Here is a 17,305-nt window from a genome sequence, read left to right as displayed (position 1 = left end):
GTCACTGAACTGTGTATGTAGAAATTTTTGAAACGGTGTATCTTTGGCTATGTGTATTTTCACCAAAAAAAAAGGTTGAGAATTTAGAGGGTTAAAATGTTGTGGGGTTGTTAACCAACGTCATAAAACAACATGTGTACTACTGTTTCATGAGAAACTATTTGTTCTGTAAGCCTTCACCTGAAGTACAATTTAAAAAAAAAGTTGTACGTCAAGGAATTTTTTCCATAAAAATTCTCCTGCAACAAGGGTTTTTGTGCAAGGATAGCCATTGTAACATTTGATAGAGCCAAAAATTGTAGGCTGCCTGTCGCTGGAGAAATAGTTAAGCACAACATAATCGTTTGCAGCCATTAGTAAGATTGAGGTGGCTTAGTAAAGCATTGTCTTGGAAGCGTGTCCATGGTGGTGAAAAAGAGCCTGTTGCAGAACAGTATATGTAGCTATATAATCTCATTTTTTGTATGTTTAAAAATGTTTTTATATACATAGAAAAAAAATCTGGAAAAATATGCATCTAACAATTAAGCAGGCAGTTGGGACTGAGGGTGTGGGGGCCTTTAATGTCTTATGTTAGATACTTGTCTTGTTTGAATGTTTTTTAATACTTTTGGTGACCACCATTTATTTGTCTCACACCCATGTTAAGATTGGAGCCCTAGTGGCATAATGGTTAAGAGTTCAGCTGCTAACCAAAAGGTTGGCAGTTCAAATCCACCAGCCGCTCCTTGGAAACCCTGCGGGGCAGTTCTACTCTGTCCTATAGAGTCACTATGAGTCGGAATTGACTCCGTAGCAATGGGTTTATGTTAAGTTTGCCCATATGGGATCATTATCATATATCCTTTTTTATTGTATACCTCTCTTCATATCAGCATCCCACCTCCATTTCCATATTCTGCCCCATGTTCAGGTAACTCATGCTATCAGTCAGTATATATTTTTGATCGTTGTTTTATTTAAAACAAACAAACCAGTTGCCTTCTAATGGATTACTACTCATGGCGACCACACGTATGTCAGAGTAGAACTGTGATCCACAGGATTTTCACTGGGTGGTTTTTTGAAAGTAGATCCCAGGCCTTTCTCCCAAGGCACCAAAGGAATCATACACATTTTCCACATCCCACTTTTCTTAGTCAACAATGTGCCCTTTATCCATCTTTTTGGATCTAGCAAGCCATCTTAATTTTTTAAATGCATTTCACAGTACGTTATAGACATGAGTGCACTTTACTCCTAAACACTTCTGCATGGTCATCATTAACTACAAAACAAGGTTCAAAACTTGTTTCTGATTCATTTTTTTAAAATAAAGTTTACATACAATGAAATGGACAAATCTTAAGTGCACCATTTTGGCAATTTTAAAAAATGCATATACCTGTGTGCAAATCCCTATCAAGATAAAGAACATTATATCATCCCAGAAAATTCCCTCTTGCTCTTTCCTAGTTAATGTCCATCCTTATCCGCCCAGAGACAACCACTGCTCTGAAATTGTTCACTGCAGTGCCTGTTCTATCACTTAACGCCATGGAATCATATAAGGCATCTTTCACTCAGCATAATTTTATCAGCATAATGTTTTTGAGATTCATCCATGTTGCTGCATATATCAGTTCCTTTTTATCACTGAGTAGTATTTCTTTGTCTGGATACAAATCAGAGTTTGTTTATCCATTCCCCTGATTATGGTCACTGTTTTCAATTTGGGGCTATTTCGAATAAAGCTGTTATCAACATTCTTGTACAAGTTGTTTTGTGGACATATGTTTTTATTTCTCTTGGGGATATACTTAGGAGTGGAGTTTCTGGGTCATAGGGTAGGTATGTTTAGATTTGTAAGATACTGCCAGACCTTTTTTCCAAAGTGATTGCATCATTTTACACTCCAACATGCGTCAGAATTCTGGGAGTTTCACATTCTTCCCAACGTTTGGTGTTGTCAGCCTTTTAACTTTTAATCATTTTGGTGGGTATAATGCATACTTTATAACAACTGCATAATATTCCATGGCATGAGTCAGTAAACATCCTTGCGTATTGATACTTTTCTTTTTACGGGATAGATTCCCAGGAATGGGATTTCTGAGTTAAAATACTTGTATTCAGTAGATATTGCCAGATTGCTTTCCCAAGAGACTGTAATACTTTTACCTTTCTACCAGCAATGTATGAGAGTTCCTTTTTCCACCTGCAGGTACCACCAATACATTTTATGGCTACATTTGATTATAGTTAGTCTGATGGGAATAAAATAATATCTCACTTTTACTTTAATCTTTGTTTCTCTAACTAGGAGCATCTTTTCATAACTTTTTTTTGGGACATTTGGATTTGTTCTTTAGATAGAGTATTCAGTTTTTCTATTATCTTGTCAATTTATAAGAAAGTTCATATATTCTAAAAATTGACTCTTTTCCTGACATTGGCATTATAAGTATTTTTATGTTACTTGTTTATTTATATTATCGTTTGCCATATGAAAGTGTTTTTTTTTTTTTTAAAAAAAAAAAAAGAGAAAAAGTGTTTTCTTTAATGACCTCTGATTTCCAGTTTTGGTAGAAAATTCCTAGAAATCTAGATGACTAGATGTACACTCTAAGGATCAGGCGTTTTTTCAACAAGCACATACTAAATTCGCGATTTTTTTTTAATAGCTGTCACCTCCTCCCCCCCACCCCATCCCCCCATCCCCACCCTGAGCTAGAAGCCTGGAGCCACTTACCATGGTGCCTGCACTGTTTTTTTTCTTATAGTAGAGTTGTGAGGGACATAGTCCTCCTTACACTAATGACTGTCACAGTTGGGACTGTATAAGGTATCTGGGAGGGCTGCAGGTACCAAGGAATGGTCTCTCATACTGAACCTGGCTTCTGTAGGCATTTGAGTTTGTGCCCTGATCCTTGGGACTTAGTGACTGACAGACACATTGTTAATGACCTCCTAGCTTCAGTCTCTTTGTTATGGGACCCCTCAGCAGCTTTTGATCCTGATGCCTGATTTCAGACTCCCTTCTGATTCTCCTCCCTCTCTTGAGGGTTCCTTGTCTGTTTTCTCTTCTCCTCTGGGTTGTCCTGGCGTAGACTATTCTCAGGCAACTCATGCTCCCTGGGGAGATCCCAAATACTTCCATGGTTTTATTTTTATTTATTTATGTTTATTATGGCTCTGTCTTTGGAAAATTATGTATTCTATGGAGCACTGTTGCTTTACATCAGCGTTTTTGTGTGTTTTCATTCAGTTATTCTTTCAATAAGTATCTTTTAATTTTTATTTTTAGTGAAAATAAATACACAGCAAAACATACACCCATTCAACAATTTCTGTGTGTACAGTTCAGTGACATTGGTTGCATTCTACACGTTGTGTCATCATTTTCGCTACCTCTACCCAGATTATTTCATCATCATCAGCTTAGACTCACTGCCCCCTAAACTTCTCATCTATGCTTTAGAGTTACTGTTGTCAGTTTGATCTCATATAGATAATTACTTAAAGAAGCACAATGCTCAAGGCAAACATTTTTTATTAATTGACCTAAACTGTTGTTTGGTTTAGAGATGACTTCAGAGGATAGTTTTGGTTCAAGTTTTAAAGACCAAACACTTCCATGGTTTTAACCACTACCCAAGGACTCCCTAATATTAGGCTCTCACCTTGACTTTGGCCTGAGTTCTTAGCTTCTGACTTATGGAGCCAGTTGCCTCTGGACCACAGGAATCTCAAACCCAGCATGTCCAAATCCAAATGGATGGTCAGTCCCTCCAACCTCCTCCTCCTCCTGTCTTTACTCCTATCTTGCGAATAGTCCCTGAAGCCGAGCCACTGATTTGGTTCTTATCCTAGACTCCTCCCTCTTCCCAGCCTCCATCCCTACTCCTGTCAGTCACCAAATTCTGCTAATTTTATGTTCTGAATATTATCAAACTGGCCCCTCTTCTTCTGTCTCTACCACTGCCTTGTTCAGGCCCTTGTCATCTTTTAATTGGACTATTGCAATGGCCTTCTTCTAACTGGTCTCCCTGCCTACAGTCTTGCCTCCAGCAAATCCATCCTCCAATCCTGATGCCAGAGTGATCTGAAATGCAAATATGATCTTGCTACTCCCCTGCTTAAAACCCACCAACCGCGGTGGTTCTGTAACCACACAGTGTAGCCTCTGACGTGGGCTGAAAGTAAGTTGTTACTACTCCTACTACTACTGCTACTATTAGTACTATTATTACTACTAATATGAATACTAATAATAGTAGCTAACATTTACTGAGCATTGTCTATTATGTTTTCAAGTGATCTGTTATCTTTTTAAAAATCAGAGCCAATTCAAAGTTTTCTGAATAGTCTCACCTTTGCTGGGGTAAAGGAGAGGGGCAGAGTTACAGGCAGGGACACCAGGGAAATGTTCGTAACCAACAACGATCTTAACGATACCCTAGTGATTGACCATGCTGATTTAGCTTAACAGGGATTACCATAGTACTTACGAACTAGGATTTCCTTTTGTTCCCTACAAAGCATTGAGAGAGGGTAGTTGGCTGTCCATATCTTCGCTATGTCCATGAAGCATGTCATGCATGGGAATGTCCCCCTGCTCCTGGGTACCAGTAAAGTTGAGGGGAGGGCTGCTGGCCTTCAGGGTCAAGTCCAGGCTTCTTGGCCTGGCATACAAAACTGTCCTTGACCTGGTCCCTGCCCACCTCTGCTGCCTCCTGCCACTCCCTTCCTTGCACTTTGCACTCTAGTGCAGCTGAACTGTCTGTGATACTAATATAGCTCACCCTTACTGAGATGTCCTTATGTGCCAGCACTGGGCTAAGGGGCTCACCACAGTGTCAGTATCTCATGCAATCCTCACAGCAACCCTGCAAGGTTAAGTCTGTTGTTATCCCCATTTTATAGAGGAAGAAGGCAAGGCCCTGAGAGGTGAAGTAATCCAAGGTGACCCAGCTAGAGTGGTAGAGTGAATGTCCTCCCATACACACATGCTCTTTCTTACCTCCCCACCTTCATCACGCTATTGTCCCTCCGCCTGGGATACTTGCCCTCCCCCTTGTGCCTGGTTAATGCCCATTCATTCTTTAGGACTCAGTCCTGATGCTGCCTCCTGGGGAAGCCTTCATGGCCCACTTCCCCCTAGCTGGGCTCAGTGGCCCTCCTTGGCCCCATGCGCTGCCCTGGAGGCCCCTATCATTGTGCTCACAGCATCTTGCAGGAATTTATGCGTCTGGTCTGTGTGCTTCTGGACGCGGGGTCTGGGTCTCTTGCATCTTTGAACCCCCAGCATCTAGCCCAGTGTCTGGCACATAACGGGTTTCTGTAGGTGTTTGTTGAATTGACTAAACTGAATTCCAGGCGCTGAACCTTAAGGTTATTGTCCTCCTGACCAGTTTTCCCTGTCTTCACCTTCTCTAGGCACAAAGCCAAGCTATTTGATCTCTGGAAAAGGATCCTTTCCCTTCCTGCTTGGGTTCCACCTGCACCCTTTGACTTCGGGTGGAAACTGCTGTCTGATCAGCCACCTTGCCCATACACTCTGGACATCTGTACTGTCTCTGGTCCCGTCTCTTACCCCTCGCCAACAGGCTGGACACCGGATCTGTCCTACACCTCTGAGTCACCTTATTCAGCTTCCCCTTAGCCTTAGCTCTTTTTACTGGGTTGTTTGTTATTTTTTTCTGTCCCAAATCATTTTCCCAAAAACTTTCCTTTCTTTCTCTCTATTTCCTTAGTCTTCCAAATCAACAGCCCATTATTGGGCTTCTCTCCACAGAAATCCACAAACCACAACCTGCCGTTTAAAACAATCAGATTTTGTCTTAGAAAGTTCCATTGCCTTCCCTTGAAACATTTAAAATTCCTAAGATTCCCGGCCTGAGTGTCTCTGTCCCTGGGCCCCCGGTCCTGTTCTGCAGCAGGGCTGCTGTATCCAGCATAGAGCAGGCCCTCGGTCCCTCTCCCCCAGCAGCCTCCCCCACAAGCCACCCTGCCTCCCACTGGCCCTGCCTTCCCTCACTTCCCAGTCTCCTCTGCTTCCGGCAGCTTTGGGACCCCTGCCCCTGGCTTCTCCTCCATGCTGTATGGAATGAAGATTGCAAATCTGGCCTACGTCACCAAGACTCGGGTCAGGTTCTTCAGACTCGACCGCTGGGCTGATGTGTGGTTCCCAGAAAAGAGGAGAATGAAGCTGGGGTCAGATATCAGCAAACACCACAAGTCACTGCTAGCAAAGATCTTTTATGACAGGTGTGTGTACATGAGAGAGAGAAAGACCCAGAGACCCACAAATGCTGGGGGAAGGGAGCTCTGTCTGAGGAGAGAAAGAGTGGGTTGCCTCAGGTTGGGATAAGGCCCCTCCTTCAGGGAATGGGGGAAGGGGTGAGGAAGGAACTAATTGGTCTGGGAGGAGGAGGTGGGTTTCCTAAGCACAGCTGGCACCTAGCCAGCTTCCCTAGCCTGAAACTTCCCTGGGGTAATTCCCAGTCCTGGACCCTCCAGCCCCAGCCCCCCTTGACTCCCATTTTCCCCAGGGCTGAGTATCTTCACGGGAAACATGGGGTGGACGTGGAGGTCCAGGGGCCCCATGAAGCCCGAGATGGGCAGCTCCTTATCCGCCTGGATTTGAACCGCAAGGAGGTGCTGACCCTGAGGCTTCGGAATGGAGGAACCCAGCCTGTCACCCTCACCCACCTCTTCCCACTCTGCCGGACATCCCAGTTTGCCTTCTATAATGGAGACCAGGAGCTGCCCTGCCCGCTCGGTCCGGGTGAGCAGGTTTCCAAAGGGAAAGAGCCTCTGGTGGGCAGGGGCTCACCCTAGAAAGAGCTGGTGCTTTGGGAAACACCCTGTCACTGTCTAGTGGGCTCCTGGCCTTGGGATGGTGCTATATGGGAGGGAGTGTCTAGGGTAGGGATGCTGGTGGAAGGACCACCATTCACTCAACCATTCTCCCCCAGGTGAATATTACGAGCTCCATGTCCACTGTAAAACAAGCTTTGTTGGCTACTTCCCAGCCACGGTGCTCTGGGAGCTACTGGGACCTGGGGAGCCAGGTTCAGAAGGAGCTGGCACTTTCTACATTGCCCGCTTCTTGGCTGCTGTGGCCCACAGCCCCCTGGCAGCACAACTGAAGCCCACGACTCCCTTCAAACGGAGCCGGATTGCTGGAAACCCTGTGGTGACCAACCGGATAGAAGAAGGAGAGAGACCTGACCGGTAACTCCTCCCTCCAACCAGTCCAGGCTGAGGGATCTCCCATCCTCAGCAGTGTGCCCTTGGGAAGGGTACAGAGTTGGGAGCAGGAGCCCCTTTTCCTGACTGGCTCCATCACCTTGCCATGAGACCAGAGGTAGACATCCTAACTTCTCAGGGTCTCAGAAAGTTGCAAATGGACCGCAGATACGAGGACAGTGAAAAAATGCTAAGTATTTTCATCTGTGTGACGGACTACCAAGGAGCCCATTGTAGACACCTCTTTTTGACATGACTAGATATTCACAAAATATTGAGTTAAAAAAACAAACTCTGTAATAGTACTTTCACAGACCATTGTGCTCTTTTTGTTAAAAATTGTTGTTAATAGTTGCCATCAAGTCAGCTCCAACTCATGACAACAAAACGCCGCCTGGTCCTGCACCATCCTTAGATAGCCAGCATGCTGAGTCCATTGTTGCCTTCCAACCTAGGAGGCTCATACATGTATAATACAGATTTACCCAAAAAAAAAAAAACTCTTAAAGGCTATATACCAAAAAGTTAACATTGGTTATTCTTCAGTGATAGTGGGAATGTTATTTATTTATTACCTATTTCCTGATTTTTTTTCTCCTAATGAACATGTAGGAGCCCTGGTGGCGCAATGGTTGAACGCTCAGCTGCTAAACAAAAGGTTGGTGGTTCAAACCTACCAGCTGCTCTACAGGAGAGAGATCTGGCATTCTGCTCCCATAAAGATTACAGCCTAGGAAACCCTATGGGGCAGCTGTACTCCGTCATATGGGGTTGCTGTGAGTCTAAATGGACTCAGTGGCACCTAATAACAATAATAACAAACATATATTAAACCAAAAAACCAAACCCGTTGCCACTGAGTCCATTTCAACTCATAGCAACGCTGGAAGACAGAGTAGAACTTCTCCATAGGGTTCCTAGCATACAGCTGTAATCTTTATGGGAGCACACTGCCACAACTTTCTCCCATGGAGCAGCCGGTGGGTTCGAACTGCCAACCTTTCAGTTAGTAGCCGAGTGCTTAACCACTGTGCCACCAGGGCTCCTTGAACATGTATTACTTATTTAATGTTTTTTAAATGTTTCCAAGTATCGTGTGTTCCAGAATGAGAATGGTCCAATACCAGAGCAAGCAGCCCCATGAGGCAGTGAATCTGCACCTTAGGCAAAGGCTGTGACCACCTTTCAGGGAGAGTATTGCAGAAGGGCTTCGCTCACCTTCCAGGGAGGGGCCCCTTAGAGTCTCTGAGGGTGAGAGTGTTCTGTGTTGGTGATTGCTTTTCTTCCCCACTCCTGCAGTGCTAAGGGCTATGACCTGGAGCTGAGTATGGCGCTGGGGACGTACTACCCACCACCCCGCCTCAGGCAGCTGCTCCCTATCCTTCAGGGAACAAGTATCTTCACCGCCCCAAAGGAGATTGCAGAGATCAAGTGAGTGCCACCTCTCTGCCACCCCAACACTCCTGCCTTTTGGGTCTTGCCCTTACGCTACTTTATAGCTCTTCCTGCTGGCTTCTTCCATGACCCCAATACCTCTATCCTCAGCCTCCCAGGCTCTCTGGATTCATTCATTCACTTACTGAGCACCTGCTGCATGCCAGGCACTGTTCAAAGTGCCAGGAATACAGCAGTGAACCTGCCAAATGAAGTCATTGCCCATTCTAGTGGGGACAATGAGTAAAAACATTGATCACAGAATTTTATGTAGCAGTAAGTGCTATGAAGAAAACTAAAGCAGGGTAAGGATATGGGGTGGTGCTGTTTTGCAGAGTGCTATTTGGCATCACCTCTTTGAGGAGGTGACATTTGAATGAGGTGAGGGTAGAGTCATAGGAGGATCTGGAGGAGTGTGTTCCAGCCCGTAGGATCCACAGTACAAATGCCAAGACAGGACTGAGGTGGGGGCAGGGCATCTGAGGGAGCAAGAGCAGCCAGGGCTGCCTTCTTGAAGGCCTCTGACCCCCATCCACTTCTCTGCCTGTCTAGTCTCCCCTGCTCCTGCTGTTTTCCCAACCCCATAGCTGCAGATGGGAGAGGGTAGATGTTCTCAGACACAGGCATTGCCTGACCTATCCTGTTCCTGCCCCCTCCCATCCCTAACCATCACTGCCAGGGCCCAGCTGGAGACAGCCCTAAAGTGGAGGAACTACGAGGTGAAGCTCCGGCTGCTGCTGCACCTGGAGGAGCTGCAGATGGAGCATGACATCCGGCACTATGACCTGGAGTCAGTGCCCATGACCTGGGACCCTGTGGACCAGAACCCCAGGCTGCTCACGCTGGAGGTCGGGGCCTCAGATTGGGTGTGGGGAGGGTGGGCTCAGGTCAGCCAACCCAGAGGCTGTGGGCAGGGCACTGATCCTGACAGCAGGGCCAAGCAAGAGGAAGGGTAAAGTTATTCCTTCCCTAGAGGGCTCAGCAAGGATTAGGATGGGCATCCTGTGTCCAGAATGTGGTGTTAGAGCAGGGCAAAGGGGAGGACCTGGGTTTTAGTCTAGATTTTGTTACCACCAGCTGTGTGGCCTTGGGCAAGTCCCTTGCTCCTCTGGGCCCTCTTCCCATCATCTGAACAGCACAGGGCTGGTAGATAATTGTCAGAGCCCTTTCCAGCTCTCAGATTTGAATGTGCACACATAAGCCCAGGATTACACATGGGAATGGATTCCTGCACACCGGTGCTGAAGAAGAAACCTGATGGGAGGATGACCAAGCAAAGGTTCCCGCAGGAAGTGGGTTTAGAACAAGATTTTAAAGGCAGAGGAGGAACTGAGTAGGCCAAGAGGGCAACAGCTGGGCAGCGACAGCCATCTCCAAGTCCTGAACTCCTACACTGGAGGGTTTCTGGGCTTCCTGGGCTCAGCATCTCCGAGCAGCATGGGAGGACTTATCTTCTTCCCCGTCTGTGTCTGGGGGGAAAAGAAAGAGGAGTACAGGGGAGGCAAAGCTTCTTGGGGTAGAAGGATAGAGCCTGAGTCCTCCTCCCTCTGAGGAGGTCTGGAGAACTGGGAGTTCGGCCCTCCAGTGGCCATCCCTGGGATACAAGCTTGCTTTTATGTTCATGCCCCATAGGTTCCCGGGGTGACCGAGAGCCGCCCCTCAGTGCTGCGGGGTGACCACCTGTTTGCCCTTTTGTCCTCTGAGACAAACCAGGAGGACCCCGTCACCTACAAGGGCTTTGTGCACAAGGTAGAATTGGACCGTGTCAAGCTGAGCTTTTCCATGAGGTGGGTGTTGGGGGAACCCTGAGCTGCCAGAAGGGTCTGTAGGCTTCTCTCTGAGGCCGGAGGAGGGGTGTTTCTCCCTGAGATGAGTGGGACCCCAGGACCAGGGAAGGGGGCCCCTGAGATGCCTCAGTGGAGTCTCTGGGTGGCGCGAATGGTTAAGAACTCAACTACTAACGAACAAGTTGGCAGTTCGAATCCACTTAGAGGCACCTCAGAAGAAGGGCCTGGGGATCTACTTCCAAAGGGTCACAGCCTTTAAAAACCTGTGGAGTGCAGTTCTGCTCTACGCACATGGGTTGCTTTTTGTTTTTTAGCTGCCTCAGCTGCTTCCTCTCCTAGAGAGCTTTGCATGGAGGGAACAGAGTAAGGGTGGATCCAGAGGGAGCCTGGTGTTTCATTGCCCACTCCCCTAACTGGAACTCTCCTCCTCTCTCTGCCTTCCTCAAAGCCTCCTGAGCCGCTTTGTGGATGGGCTGACCTTCAAGGTGAACTTCACCTTCAACCGCCAGCCCCTAAGGGTCCAGCACCGTGCCCTGGAGCTGACAGGGCGCTGGCTGCTGTGGCCCATGCTCTTTCCTGTGGCCTCACGCGGGGTCCCGCTGCTGCCGTCAGATGTGAAGCTCAAGTGAGACTGTGGGCAGGGAGCTCTGGGGCTATTTGAAGGGTGAGAGTCAGGGGTGGAGTCCAGGAGGCTCCTGGGACACTGGATGACCCCAAGCTGGTGTTCCCGGGCCCCTCTGCCAGGCTGTACGACCGGAGTCTGGAGTCAAACCCAGAGCAACTGCAGGCCATGAAGCATATTGTGATGGGCACCACCCGTCCAGCCCCCTACGTCATCTTTGGGCCTCCAGGGACTGGCAAGACTGTCACCTTAGTGGAGGCCATCAAGCAGGTGGGGCCTGAGAATAGACCTAGGGTCTGCACTCTGACTCCCCCTAGCACCAAGCAGTTGTCCCCAGATTCTGGTTCCCTCCATCTCTCTGAAGACCCCTGCCTCTGAGCAGGCATCAAAAGGGGAGAGGTAGGGAGTCAGGGCCAGTGTGGCTGTGAGTATTATCGTGCAGGTTAGGCACTGCACAGCTCTTAGAGTCACCATTCACATTTCAGTCATCATAGGTGCCTGTATTTCTTGCCACAGTTTTCCAGCATTAAAATGCTATTTGGACTAGGTGGGGCCTGGGGATCAGAACTTGCCTTTTGTGTCACTGCCTCCCTCAGCTATGGGAGTCAAATGCCAAACTGCCCCAACCTGAGTCATGACTGAATCTCCCTCTACTCCTGGAGACGCTGATGCTGCTTCCCACACTGTGCTTGACCCAATCTCAGGTGGTGAAGCATTTGCCCAAAGCCCACATCCTGGCCTGCGCTCCATCCAACTCAGGGGCTGACCTCCTCTGTCAGCGGCTCCGGGTTCACCTGCCCAGCTCCATCTACCGCCTCCTGGCCCCCAGCCGGGACATCCGCCTGGTACCTGAGGACATCAAGGTACTTGGGGAAGTGCCGAGGGCCAGTGGATGTCAGGTGCCTAGGAGACCTGGGTTCTGATACTCACTATGTGACCTTAGGTGGGTCACGATCCCTGCTTGGGCCTCAGCTTCCCTGTCTGTAAAGTGAGGGAGATGGATACAATTGCCTGGGAGGCAGAGAGCCAGAGTGAGGGTGAGAATGGGTGGTGCTAAGCTAATTCTCCTTTCCCTTCACAATCCACAGCCCTGCTGTAACTGGGATGCAAAGAAGGGGGATTATGTTTTTCCCGCCAAGAAGAAGCTGCAGGAATATCGTGTCTTAATTACCACCCTCATCACTGCCAGCAGGTGGGGAGTGTGTGTATGTGTGTATCTTAACCATATGTGTAAATAAAGGGGTAACAGGCTGGGGAAGACTAGTTCCTGGGGAGTGAGATTAGGGGGCACCGAGGGTGAACATTCAGGTTTGGAATCAGGTGCCTAGGTATGACTCCTGCCTGGCCTGAAACCTCCCAGGTTGGTCTCAGCCCAGTTTCCCATCGATCACTTCACGCACATCTTCATCGATGAGGCCGGCCACTCCATGGAGCCCGAGAGTCTGGTGGCCATAGCAGGTGAGGTGCTCAGGGTGGGCTGCAGGCATGCCATCCTGCACAGGGTCGGGGAGGTCTTGCCACTTACTTTTCTCCCCACATCACCCCTACCTCCCAGGGCTGATGGAAGTCAAGGAAACGGGCGATCCAGGAGGGCAGCTGGTGCTGGCAGGAGACCCTCGGCAGCTGGGTCCTGTGCTGCGCTCCCCGCTGACCCAGAAGCACGGGCTGGGGCACTCGCTGCTGGAGCGGCTGCTCTCGTACAACAGCCTATACAAGAAGGGCTCCAGTGGCTATAACCCCCAGTTCATAACCAAGCTGCTACGCAACTATAGGTATTCCTGCTCCCCCACTGCCACCCCATACCTTTGTGCCCTCCATGCTGCCTCAGCTGGAGGCTCGGTCCAGGGGTCATCTTGCTGAGGTGTGTGATGCAGAATCCAAAAAACGAAACCCGTTGCCGTTGATTCTGAATCATGACAAGCCCATGTGTTACAGAGTAGAACTGCTGTAATAGGGTTTTCTTGGCTGTAATCTCTACAGAAGCAGGTCGCCAGGCCTTTTTTTTGTGGAGCTACTGGGTAGGTTCTAACTGCCGACCTTTATGATGGCAGCTGATCGCAAACCACTTGCGCCACCCAGGCTCGAGATAGGTGATGCAGAAAGAAAGACTGTAAATTGGAAGGTAGGAGGCCTCCTTTCTAGCCCCATCGCTGCTACTCATTGGCTGTGTGACTTTAGCAAATGGCTTCTGTCTCTGGGCCAGTTTGCTTATTTATATATTAGGAGATGGTCAGTGGTTCCCAGACGCTGAGATATGTCTGGTGCTTGTCCCAGATGAAGTTTCCAGGAAATCCAAGGAAAAATGGGGACAATATAGTAAGTTTTTAAAAAATCTAGTTGTTCAAATTAAAGAGCTATTCTTCCTTTAGTAAGTGACTTAATACATCTGACATACTTAGGTGAGTTCCAGGCAGTTACTAAGAACTCAGAAAATGTTAGCTATTATATTATTCTATTATTTGGGGTTTAACACATTATGTCATGAAATAATGGCGACAGTAGATGATCCTTGTTTTTTTTAATGCCCTTCCTTAGCAAAATTGAAACCTGAGAATGGGTCCCTAATATTTTGCTTTTAAAATTTGACTGGTCTATGAAATCTGTGGATGAGATGCTCCCTAGAACCACATTTGGTTCTTCTTTCTATGGTTCACTGTGCCTGGCTCTTGAGAAGCACTTAGCAGACACTGTAGGTGAACATGTCCTGCTATCCACTGGGCAGGAGGATAGGAGAATGTGTGTGGGCCCAGAGCCAGCAGAGCAGGGGTTCCTGAGAGCAGGGAGAAGTAATCCAGCCCTGAGTTTTGCTCTTCCTTCCTCCTCCTGCCTCCCAGGTCTCACCCCACCATCCTGGACATTCCTAACCGGCTGTATTATGAAGGGGAGCTGCAGGCCTGTGCTGACGTTGTGGATCGAGAGCGCTTCTGCCGCTGGGAGGGTCTGCCTCGGCAGGTGAGGCCAAGCAGGGCGGGGGCTCGGGCTCCCTCTCCTTGTACTCTGGCTTCCCTCTTACTGAAGGGACAGGGCAGGAGGAGGCTCTGAGTAGAAGCCATGGGCCCCTCCCTCCTGTCACCTTGGCCTGGGATTCCGGACCCCTGGGAGGGTTTGGGGTGGAAGGCAAGGGAAGCAGGGAGGTCTGGCTGAGTTTTTCTCTGATCCCTATGTTCAGGGCTTTCCCATCATCTTTCATGGTGTAATGGGCAAGGACGAGCGTGAGGGCAATAGCCCGTCCTTCTTCAACCCCGAAGAGGCTGCCACAGTGACTTCCTACTTGAAGCTGCTCCTGGCCCCCTCCTTTAAGAAGGGCAAAGCCCGCCTGAGTCCCCGAAGCGTGGGCGTCATCTCCCCATACCGGAAGCAGGTCAGGCCCTCAGTTCCCAGCAAGGGTCGGACACACCCTAGCCCCCGCAGGTGATACCTCTTCAAGAACCAGACCAGTAGGCTGAGGTTCCAGGAGCTCAGTACTCTCCTGGCCCCTATCGGAAGAGCACAGCGGTCAACCTCCCCTCCCTTATTCCCCCCATCTCCCTGGGAAGGGTTGGCTCCTGGCCTCCTGCCTGACTCCCTATTGCATTGGGATATTTGCATGAGAGAAAGGCACCTGTCCCCTCCTTCCAGGTGGAAAAAATCCGTTATTGCATCACCAAACTTGACAAGGAGCTTCGAGGACTGGATGACATCAAGGACTTGAAGGTGACACATTCACCACTATTCCTCAGTTACTGTCTGCCATCTGTGCACCCCCACCTTCTCCAGTCTTCCAGAGACCTCCTCAGACTCTTGCCCTGCTGCTCCAGCCCAGCCCATGTCCCTGGTCCACCCTGCTGCTTTAAGACATAGCTGGGGCTCTCCCCAAGACTCTCACTCCTGGACACCCCAACTTGTAGGCCTCGGATGGGGCCAGGAAGCCTATATTTTTAACAAGCACCCCAGGTGATTCTTACAATCAGGCAGGTTTGAAGCTGCTGCCCTAAGCTCATACTCCAGGGCTCATCAGGCCCAGCATGTGATGTCCCCGCTGTCCCTCCTACCCTTTGGGTCAGGCAGTAGCATGACTCTTTCTCTAAGGTGGTGGTTCTCAACCCTGGCTACAGATAAGAGTCACCTGGAGAGCTTTCACTACTGCCGGGGCCAGGGCCTCACCTAGCCAATTAAAACAGCTATCCGGGGACACAGCCAGGGCTCTGGTATTTTTTAAAACAGTTCCTCAGGTGATTCTAATGTGCAGCCAGGGTGGAAAGGCACTGCTTGAAGATTTAGAGGCCTCTCCCTTGGAAATTCTGATTCAGGAGGTCTGGGCTAGGGCCCGGGGTTGTGTATTTTTAACAAGCACTTGGTGATTATCTTCAGGAAAGTTTGAAGACCCTGCTCTGAGGCACTGCATTCTCTGCAAAGTATTTTCTCGGCTTGGCACACTTTCCAGCCCTTGCTCCTTGAACTGGATTCATCCTTTCTTTTTTCTCCTGGCCCTTGCCAGGGTAAGCTGTCCTGGCTGGCATCATGGCATTCACTTCACTTACCTACAATTGCCTGGTGACTTGTCTATGCCCTCGTTGGAGTCCAGGCTCCCCAAGGCAGGGGCTGTCCCTCTGGCTAACTTCTGAACCCCCTGGTCTCAGGCACTGCCTCTGCCTCCCTCTCCTCCTCCAGGTAGGCTCCGTGGAAGAGTTCCAAGGCCAAGAACGCAGCGTCATCCTCATCTCCACCGTGCGAAGCAGCCAGAGCTTTGTGCAGCTGGATCTGGACTTTAACCTGGGTTTCCTTAAGAACCCCAAGGTTGGAGGGCTGGTGGGTGGTAGTAAATCTTCCTTCCTTAGGACCTTGCCTTCCCATGATCCAAATACTTTTTCCTTCCAGAGGTTCAACGTGGCTGTGACCCGGGCCAAGGCTTTGCTCATCATAGTGGGCAACCCCCTTCTCCTGGGCCATGACCCCGACTGGAAAACGTGAGCATTCCCACCCCATAATCCCCCTTGGTGGCCACAACCCCCAACCTAGGGCAGATGTATTTTACTAAGCACCTCTTTGTGGCTCACTTCATTCTCATTTCCATTCATCTGCACAATACCCCTGCTTTATTTATAAGTTAACTGACAATTCAGAGAGGCTACAGCCTAGGAAACTTTATGGGGCAATTCTACTCTGTCCTATAGGGTCGCTATGAGTCGGAATCGACTCAGTGGCAACGGGTTTGGTTTTGATTTAGTAAAGAGCCCTGGTGGCACAGTGGTCAAGCGCTCGGCTGCTAACCAAAAGGTCAGTGGTTTGAACCTATCAGCAGCTCTGTGGGAGAAAGACATGGCAGTCTGCTTCTATAAAGATTACAACCTAGGAAAGCCTATGGGGCAGTTCTGCTCTGTCCTATAGGGTCCTATGAATCGAAATTGACTAGATTTTGCATACCACAGGCAACTTGCTTAAAGGCACACAGCTCTTACAGGCTTGTGGGGGGTGGGGGGACACTAAGGCTTAGCCTCCAGCCTTTGCCAATGCTCCCCAGCCAAGCCTGCACAGCTTTGTGTGTGTGTACACGCGCACGTGCATGTGTGTCTCTCTCAGAGACAGACAGACAGAGACAGGTCCCTGCCCCACAGATTCCTGGAGTTCTGTAAAGAAAACGGGGGATATACCGGATGCCCCTTCCCTGCCAAACTGGATCTGCAGCAGGGACAGAACTTACTGCAAGGTCTGAGCAAGCTCAGCCCCTCTACCTCAGGTATGGTTGGGCCAAGGGTGGGCCAGGTAGGGGATAGGGTTGGAAGGGGAGGTAAGGAAGACAGAGCCCACTTCCTTTCTTTCTAGGGCCTCAGTGTCACGACTACCTCCCCTCGGAGCGGGAGGGTGAAGGGGGCCTACCCCTGCAAGTGGAGCCGGCCTGGAGGAACGAGCTCTGAAGACACAGCCACGGGCCTTCACACACCAGCCAAGCCTTAACCGCCTGACCCACAACCAAAACCCTGCCTGAACCAGAACCCAGCCAAGAGGTGCCCCCCAAGGGACAGGAGGCTGGGGGAGGGAGTTTACAACCCAAGCCATTCCACCCCTTCCCCTGCTGGGGAGAATGACACATCAAGCTGCTAACAATTGGGGGAAGGGGGAGGAAGAAAAACTCTGAAAACAAAAAAATCTTGTTCTATGCAAAAGCCTCCATGTCTCCTCAGCTGGGCCCCAGCTTCCTGAGTGCAACCAAGCTGACCTGCTGGGGAGGGTGGGACTGACACCCAGCCCA

At 49.3% G+C, this 17,305-nt stretch overlaps 1 protein-coding gene across 1 annotated transcript in view; it reads left to right on the top strand.

Annotated features, from left to right (window-relative positions):
* MOV10 (Mov10 RNA helicase) overlaps positions 1 to 17,298 on the top strand; it is a 25,356-nt gene extending 8,058 nt beyond the window's left edge. The window contains exons 2-20 of the mRNA XM_023734918.1: positions 6,046 to 6,249; positions 6,534 to 6,769; positions 6,960 to 7,218; positions 8,533 to 8,664; positions 9,347 to 9,515; positions 10,300 to 10,454; positions 10,903 to 11,079; positions 11,199 to 11,346; positions 11,781 to 11,939; positions 12,165 to 12,268; positions 12,437 to 12,534; positions 12,632 to 12,848; positions 13,911 to 14,028; positions 14,246 to 14,437; positions 14,695 to 14,769; positions 15,727 to 15,852; positions 15,934 to 16,022; positions 16,671 to 16,792; positions 16,879 to 17,298. Coding sequence (XP_023590686.1) covers positions 6,046 to 6,249; positions 6,534 to 6,769; positions 6,960 to 7,218; positions 8,533 to 8,664; positions 9,347 to 9,515; positions 10,300 to 10,454; positions 10,903 to 11,079; positions 11,199 to 11,346; positions 11,781 to 11,939; positions 12,165 to 12,268; positions 12,437 to 12,534; positions 12,632 to 12,848; positions 13,911 to 14,028; positions 14,246 to 14,437; positions 14,695 to 14,769; positions 15,727 to 15,852; positions 15,934 to 16,022; positions 16,671 to 16,792; positions 16,879 to 16,970 — 2,872 coding nt within the window. The 3' untranslated portion in view covers positions 16,971 to 17,298. The remainder of the gene's footprint in view (positions 1 to 6,045; positions 6,250 to 6,533; positions 6,770 to 6,959; positions 7,219 to 8,532; positions 8,665 to 9,346; positions 9,516 to 10,299; positions 10,455 to 10,902; positions 11,080 to 11,198; positions 11,347 to 11,780; positions 11,940 to 12,164; positions 12,269 to 12,436; positions 12,535 to 12,631; positions 12,849 to 13,910; positions 14,029 to 14,245; positions 14,438 to 14,694; positions 14,770 to 15,726; positions 15,853 to 15,933; positions 16,023 to 16,670; positions 16,793 to 16,878) is intronic.
* The last annotated feature ends 7 nt before the right edge of the window (positions 17,299 to 17,305 follow it).

This window comes from Trichechus manatus, unplaced genomic scaffold (assembly GCF_000243295.1).
Source record: "Trichechus manatus latirostris isolate Lorelei unplaced genomic scaffold, TriManLat1.0 scaffold00073, whole genome shotgun sequence".
In the NCBI taxonomy this organism is placed as follows: domain Eukaryota; kingdom Metazoa; phylum Chordata; class Mammalia; order Sirenia; family Trichechidae; genus Trichechus; species Trichechus manatus.
This window is presented reverse-complemented; position numbering and strand designations above follow the sequence as displayed.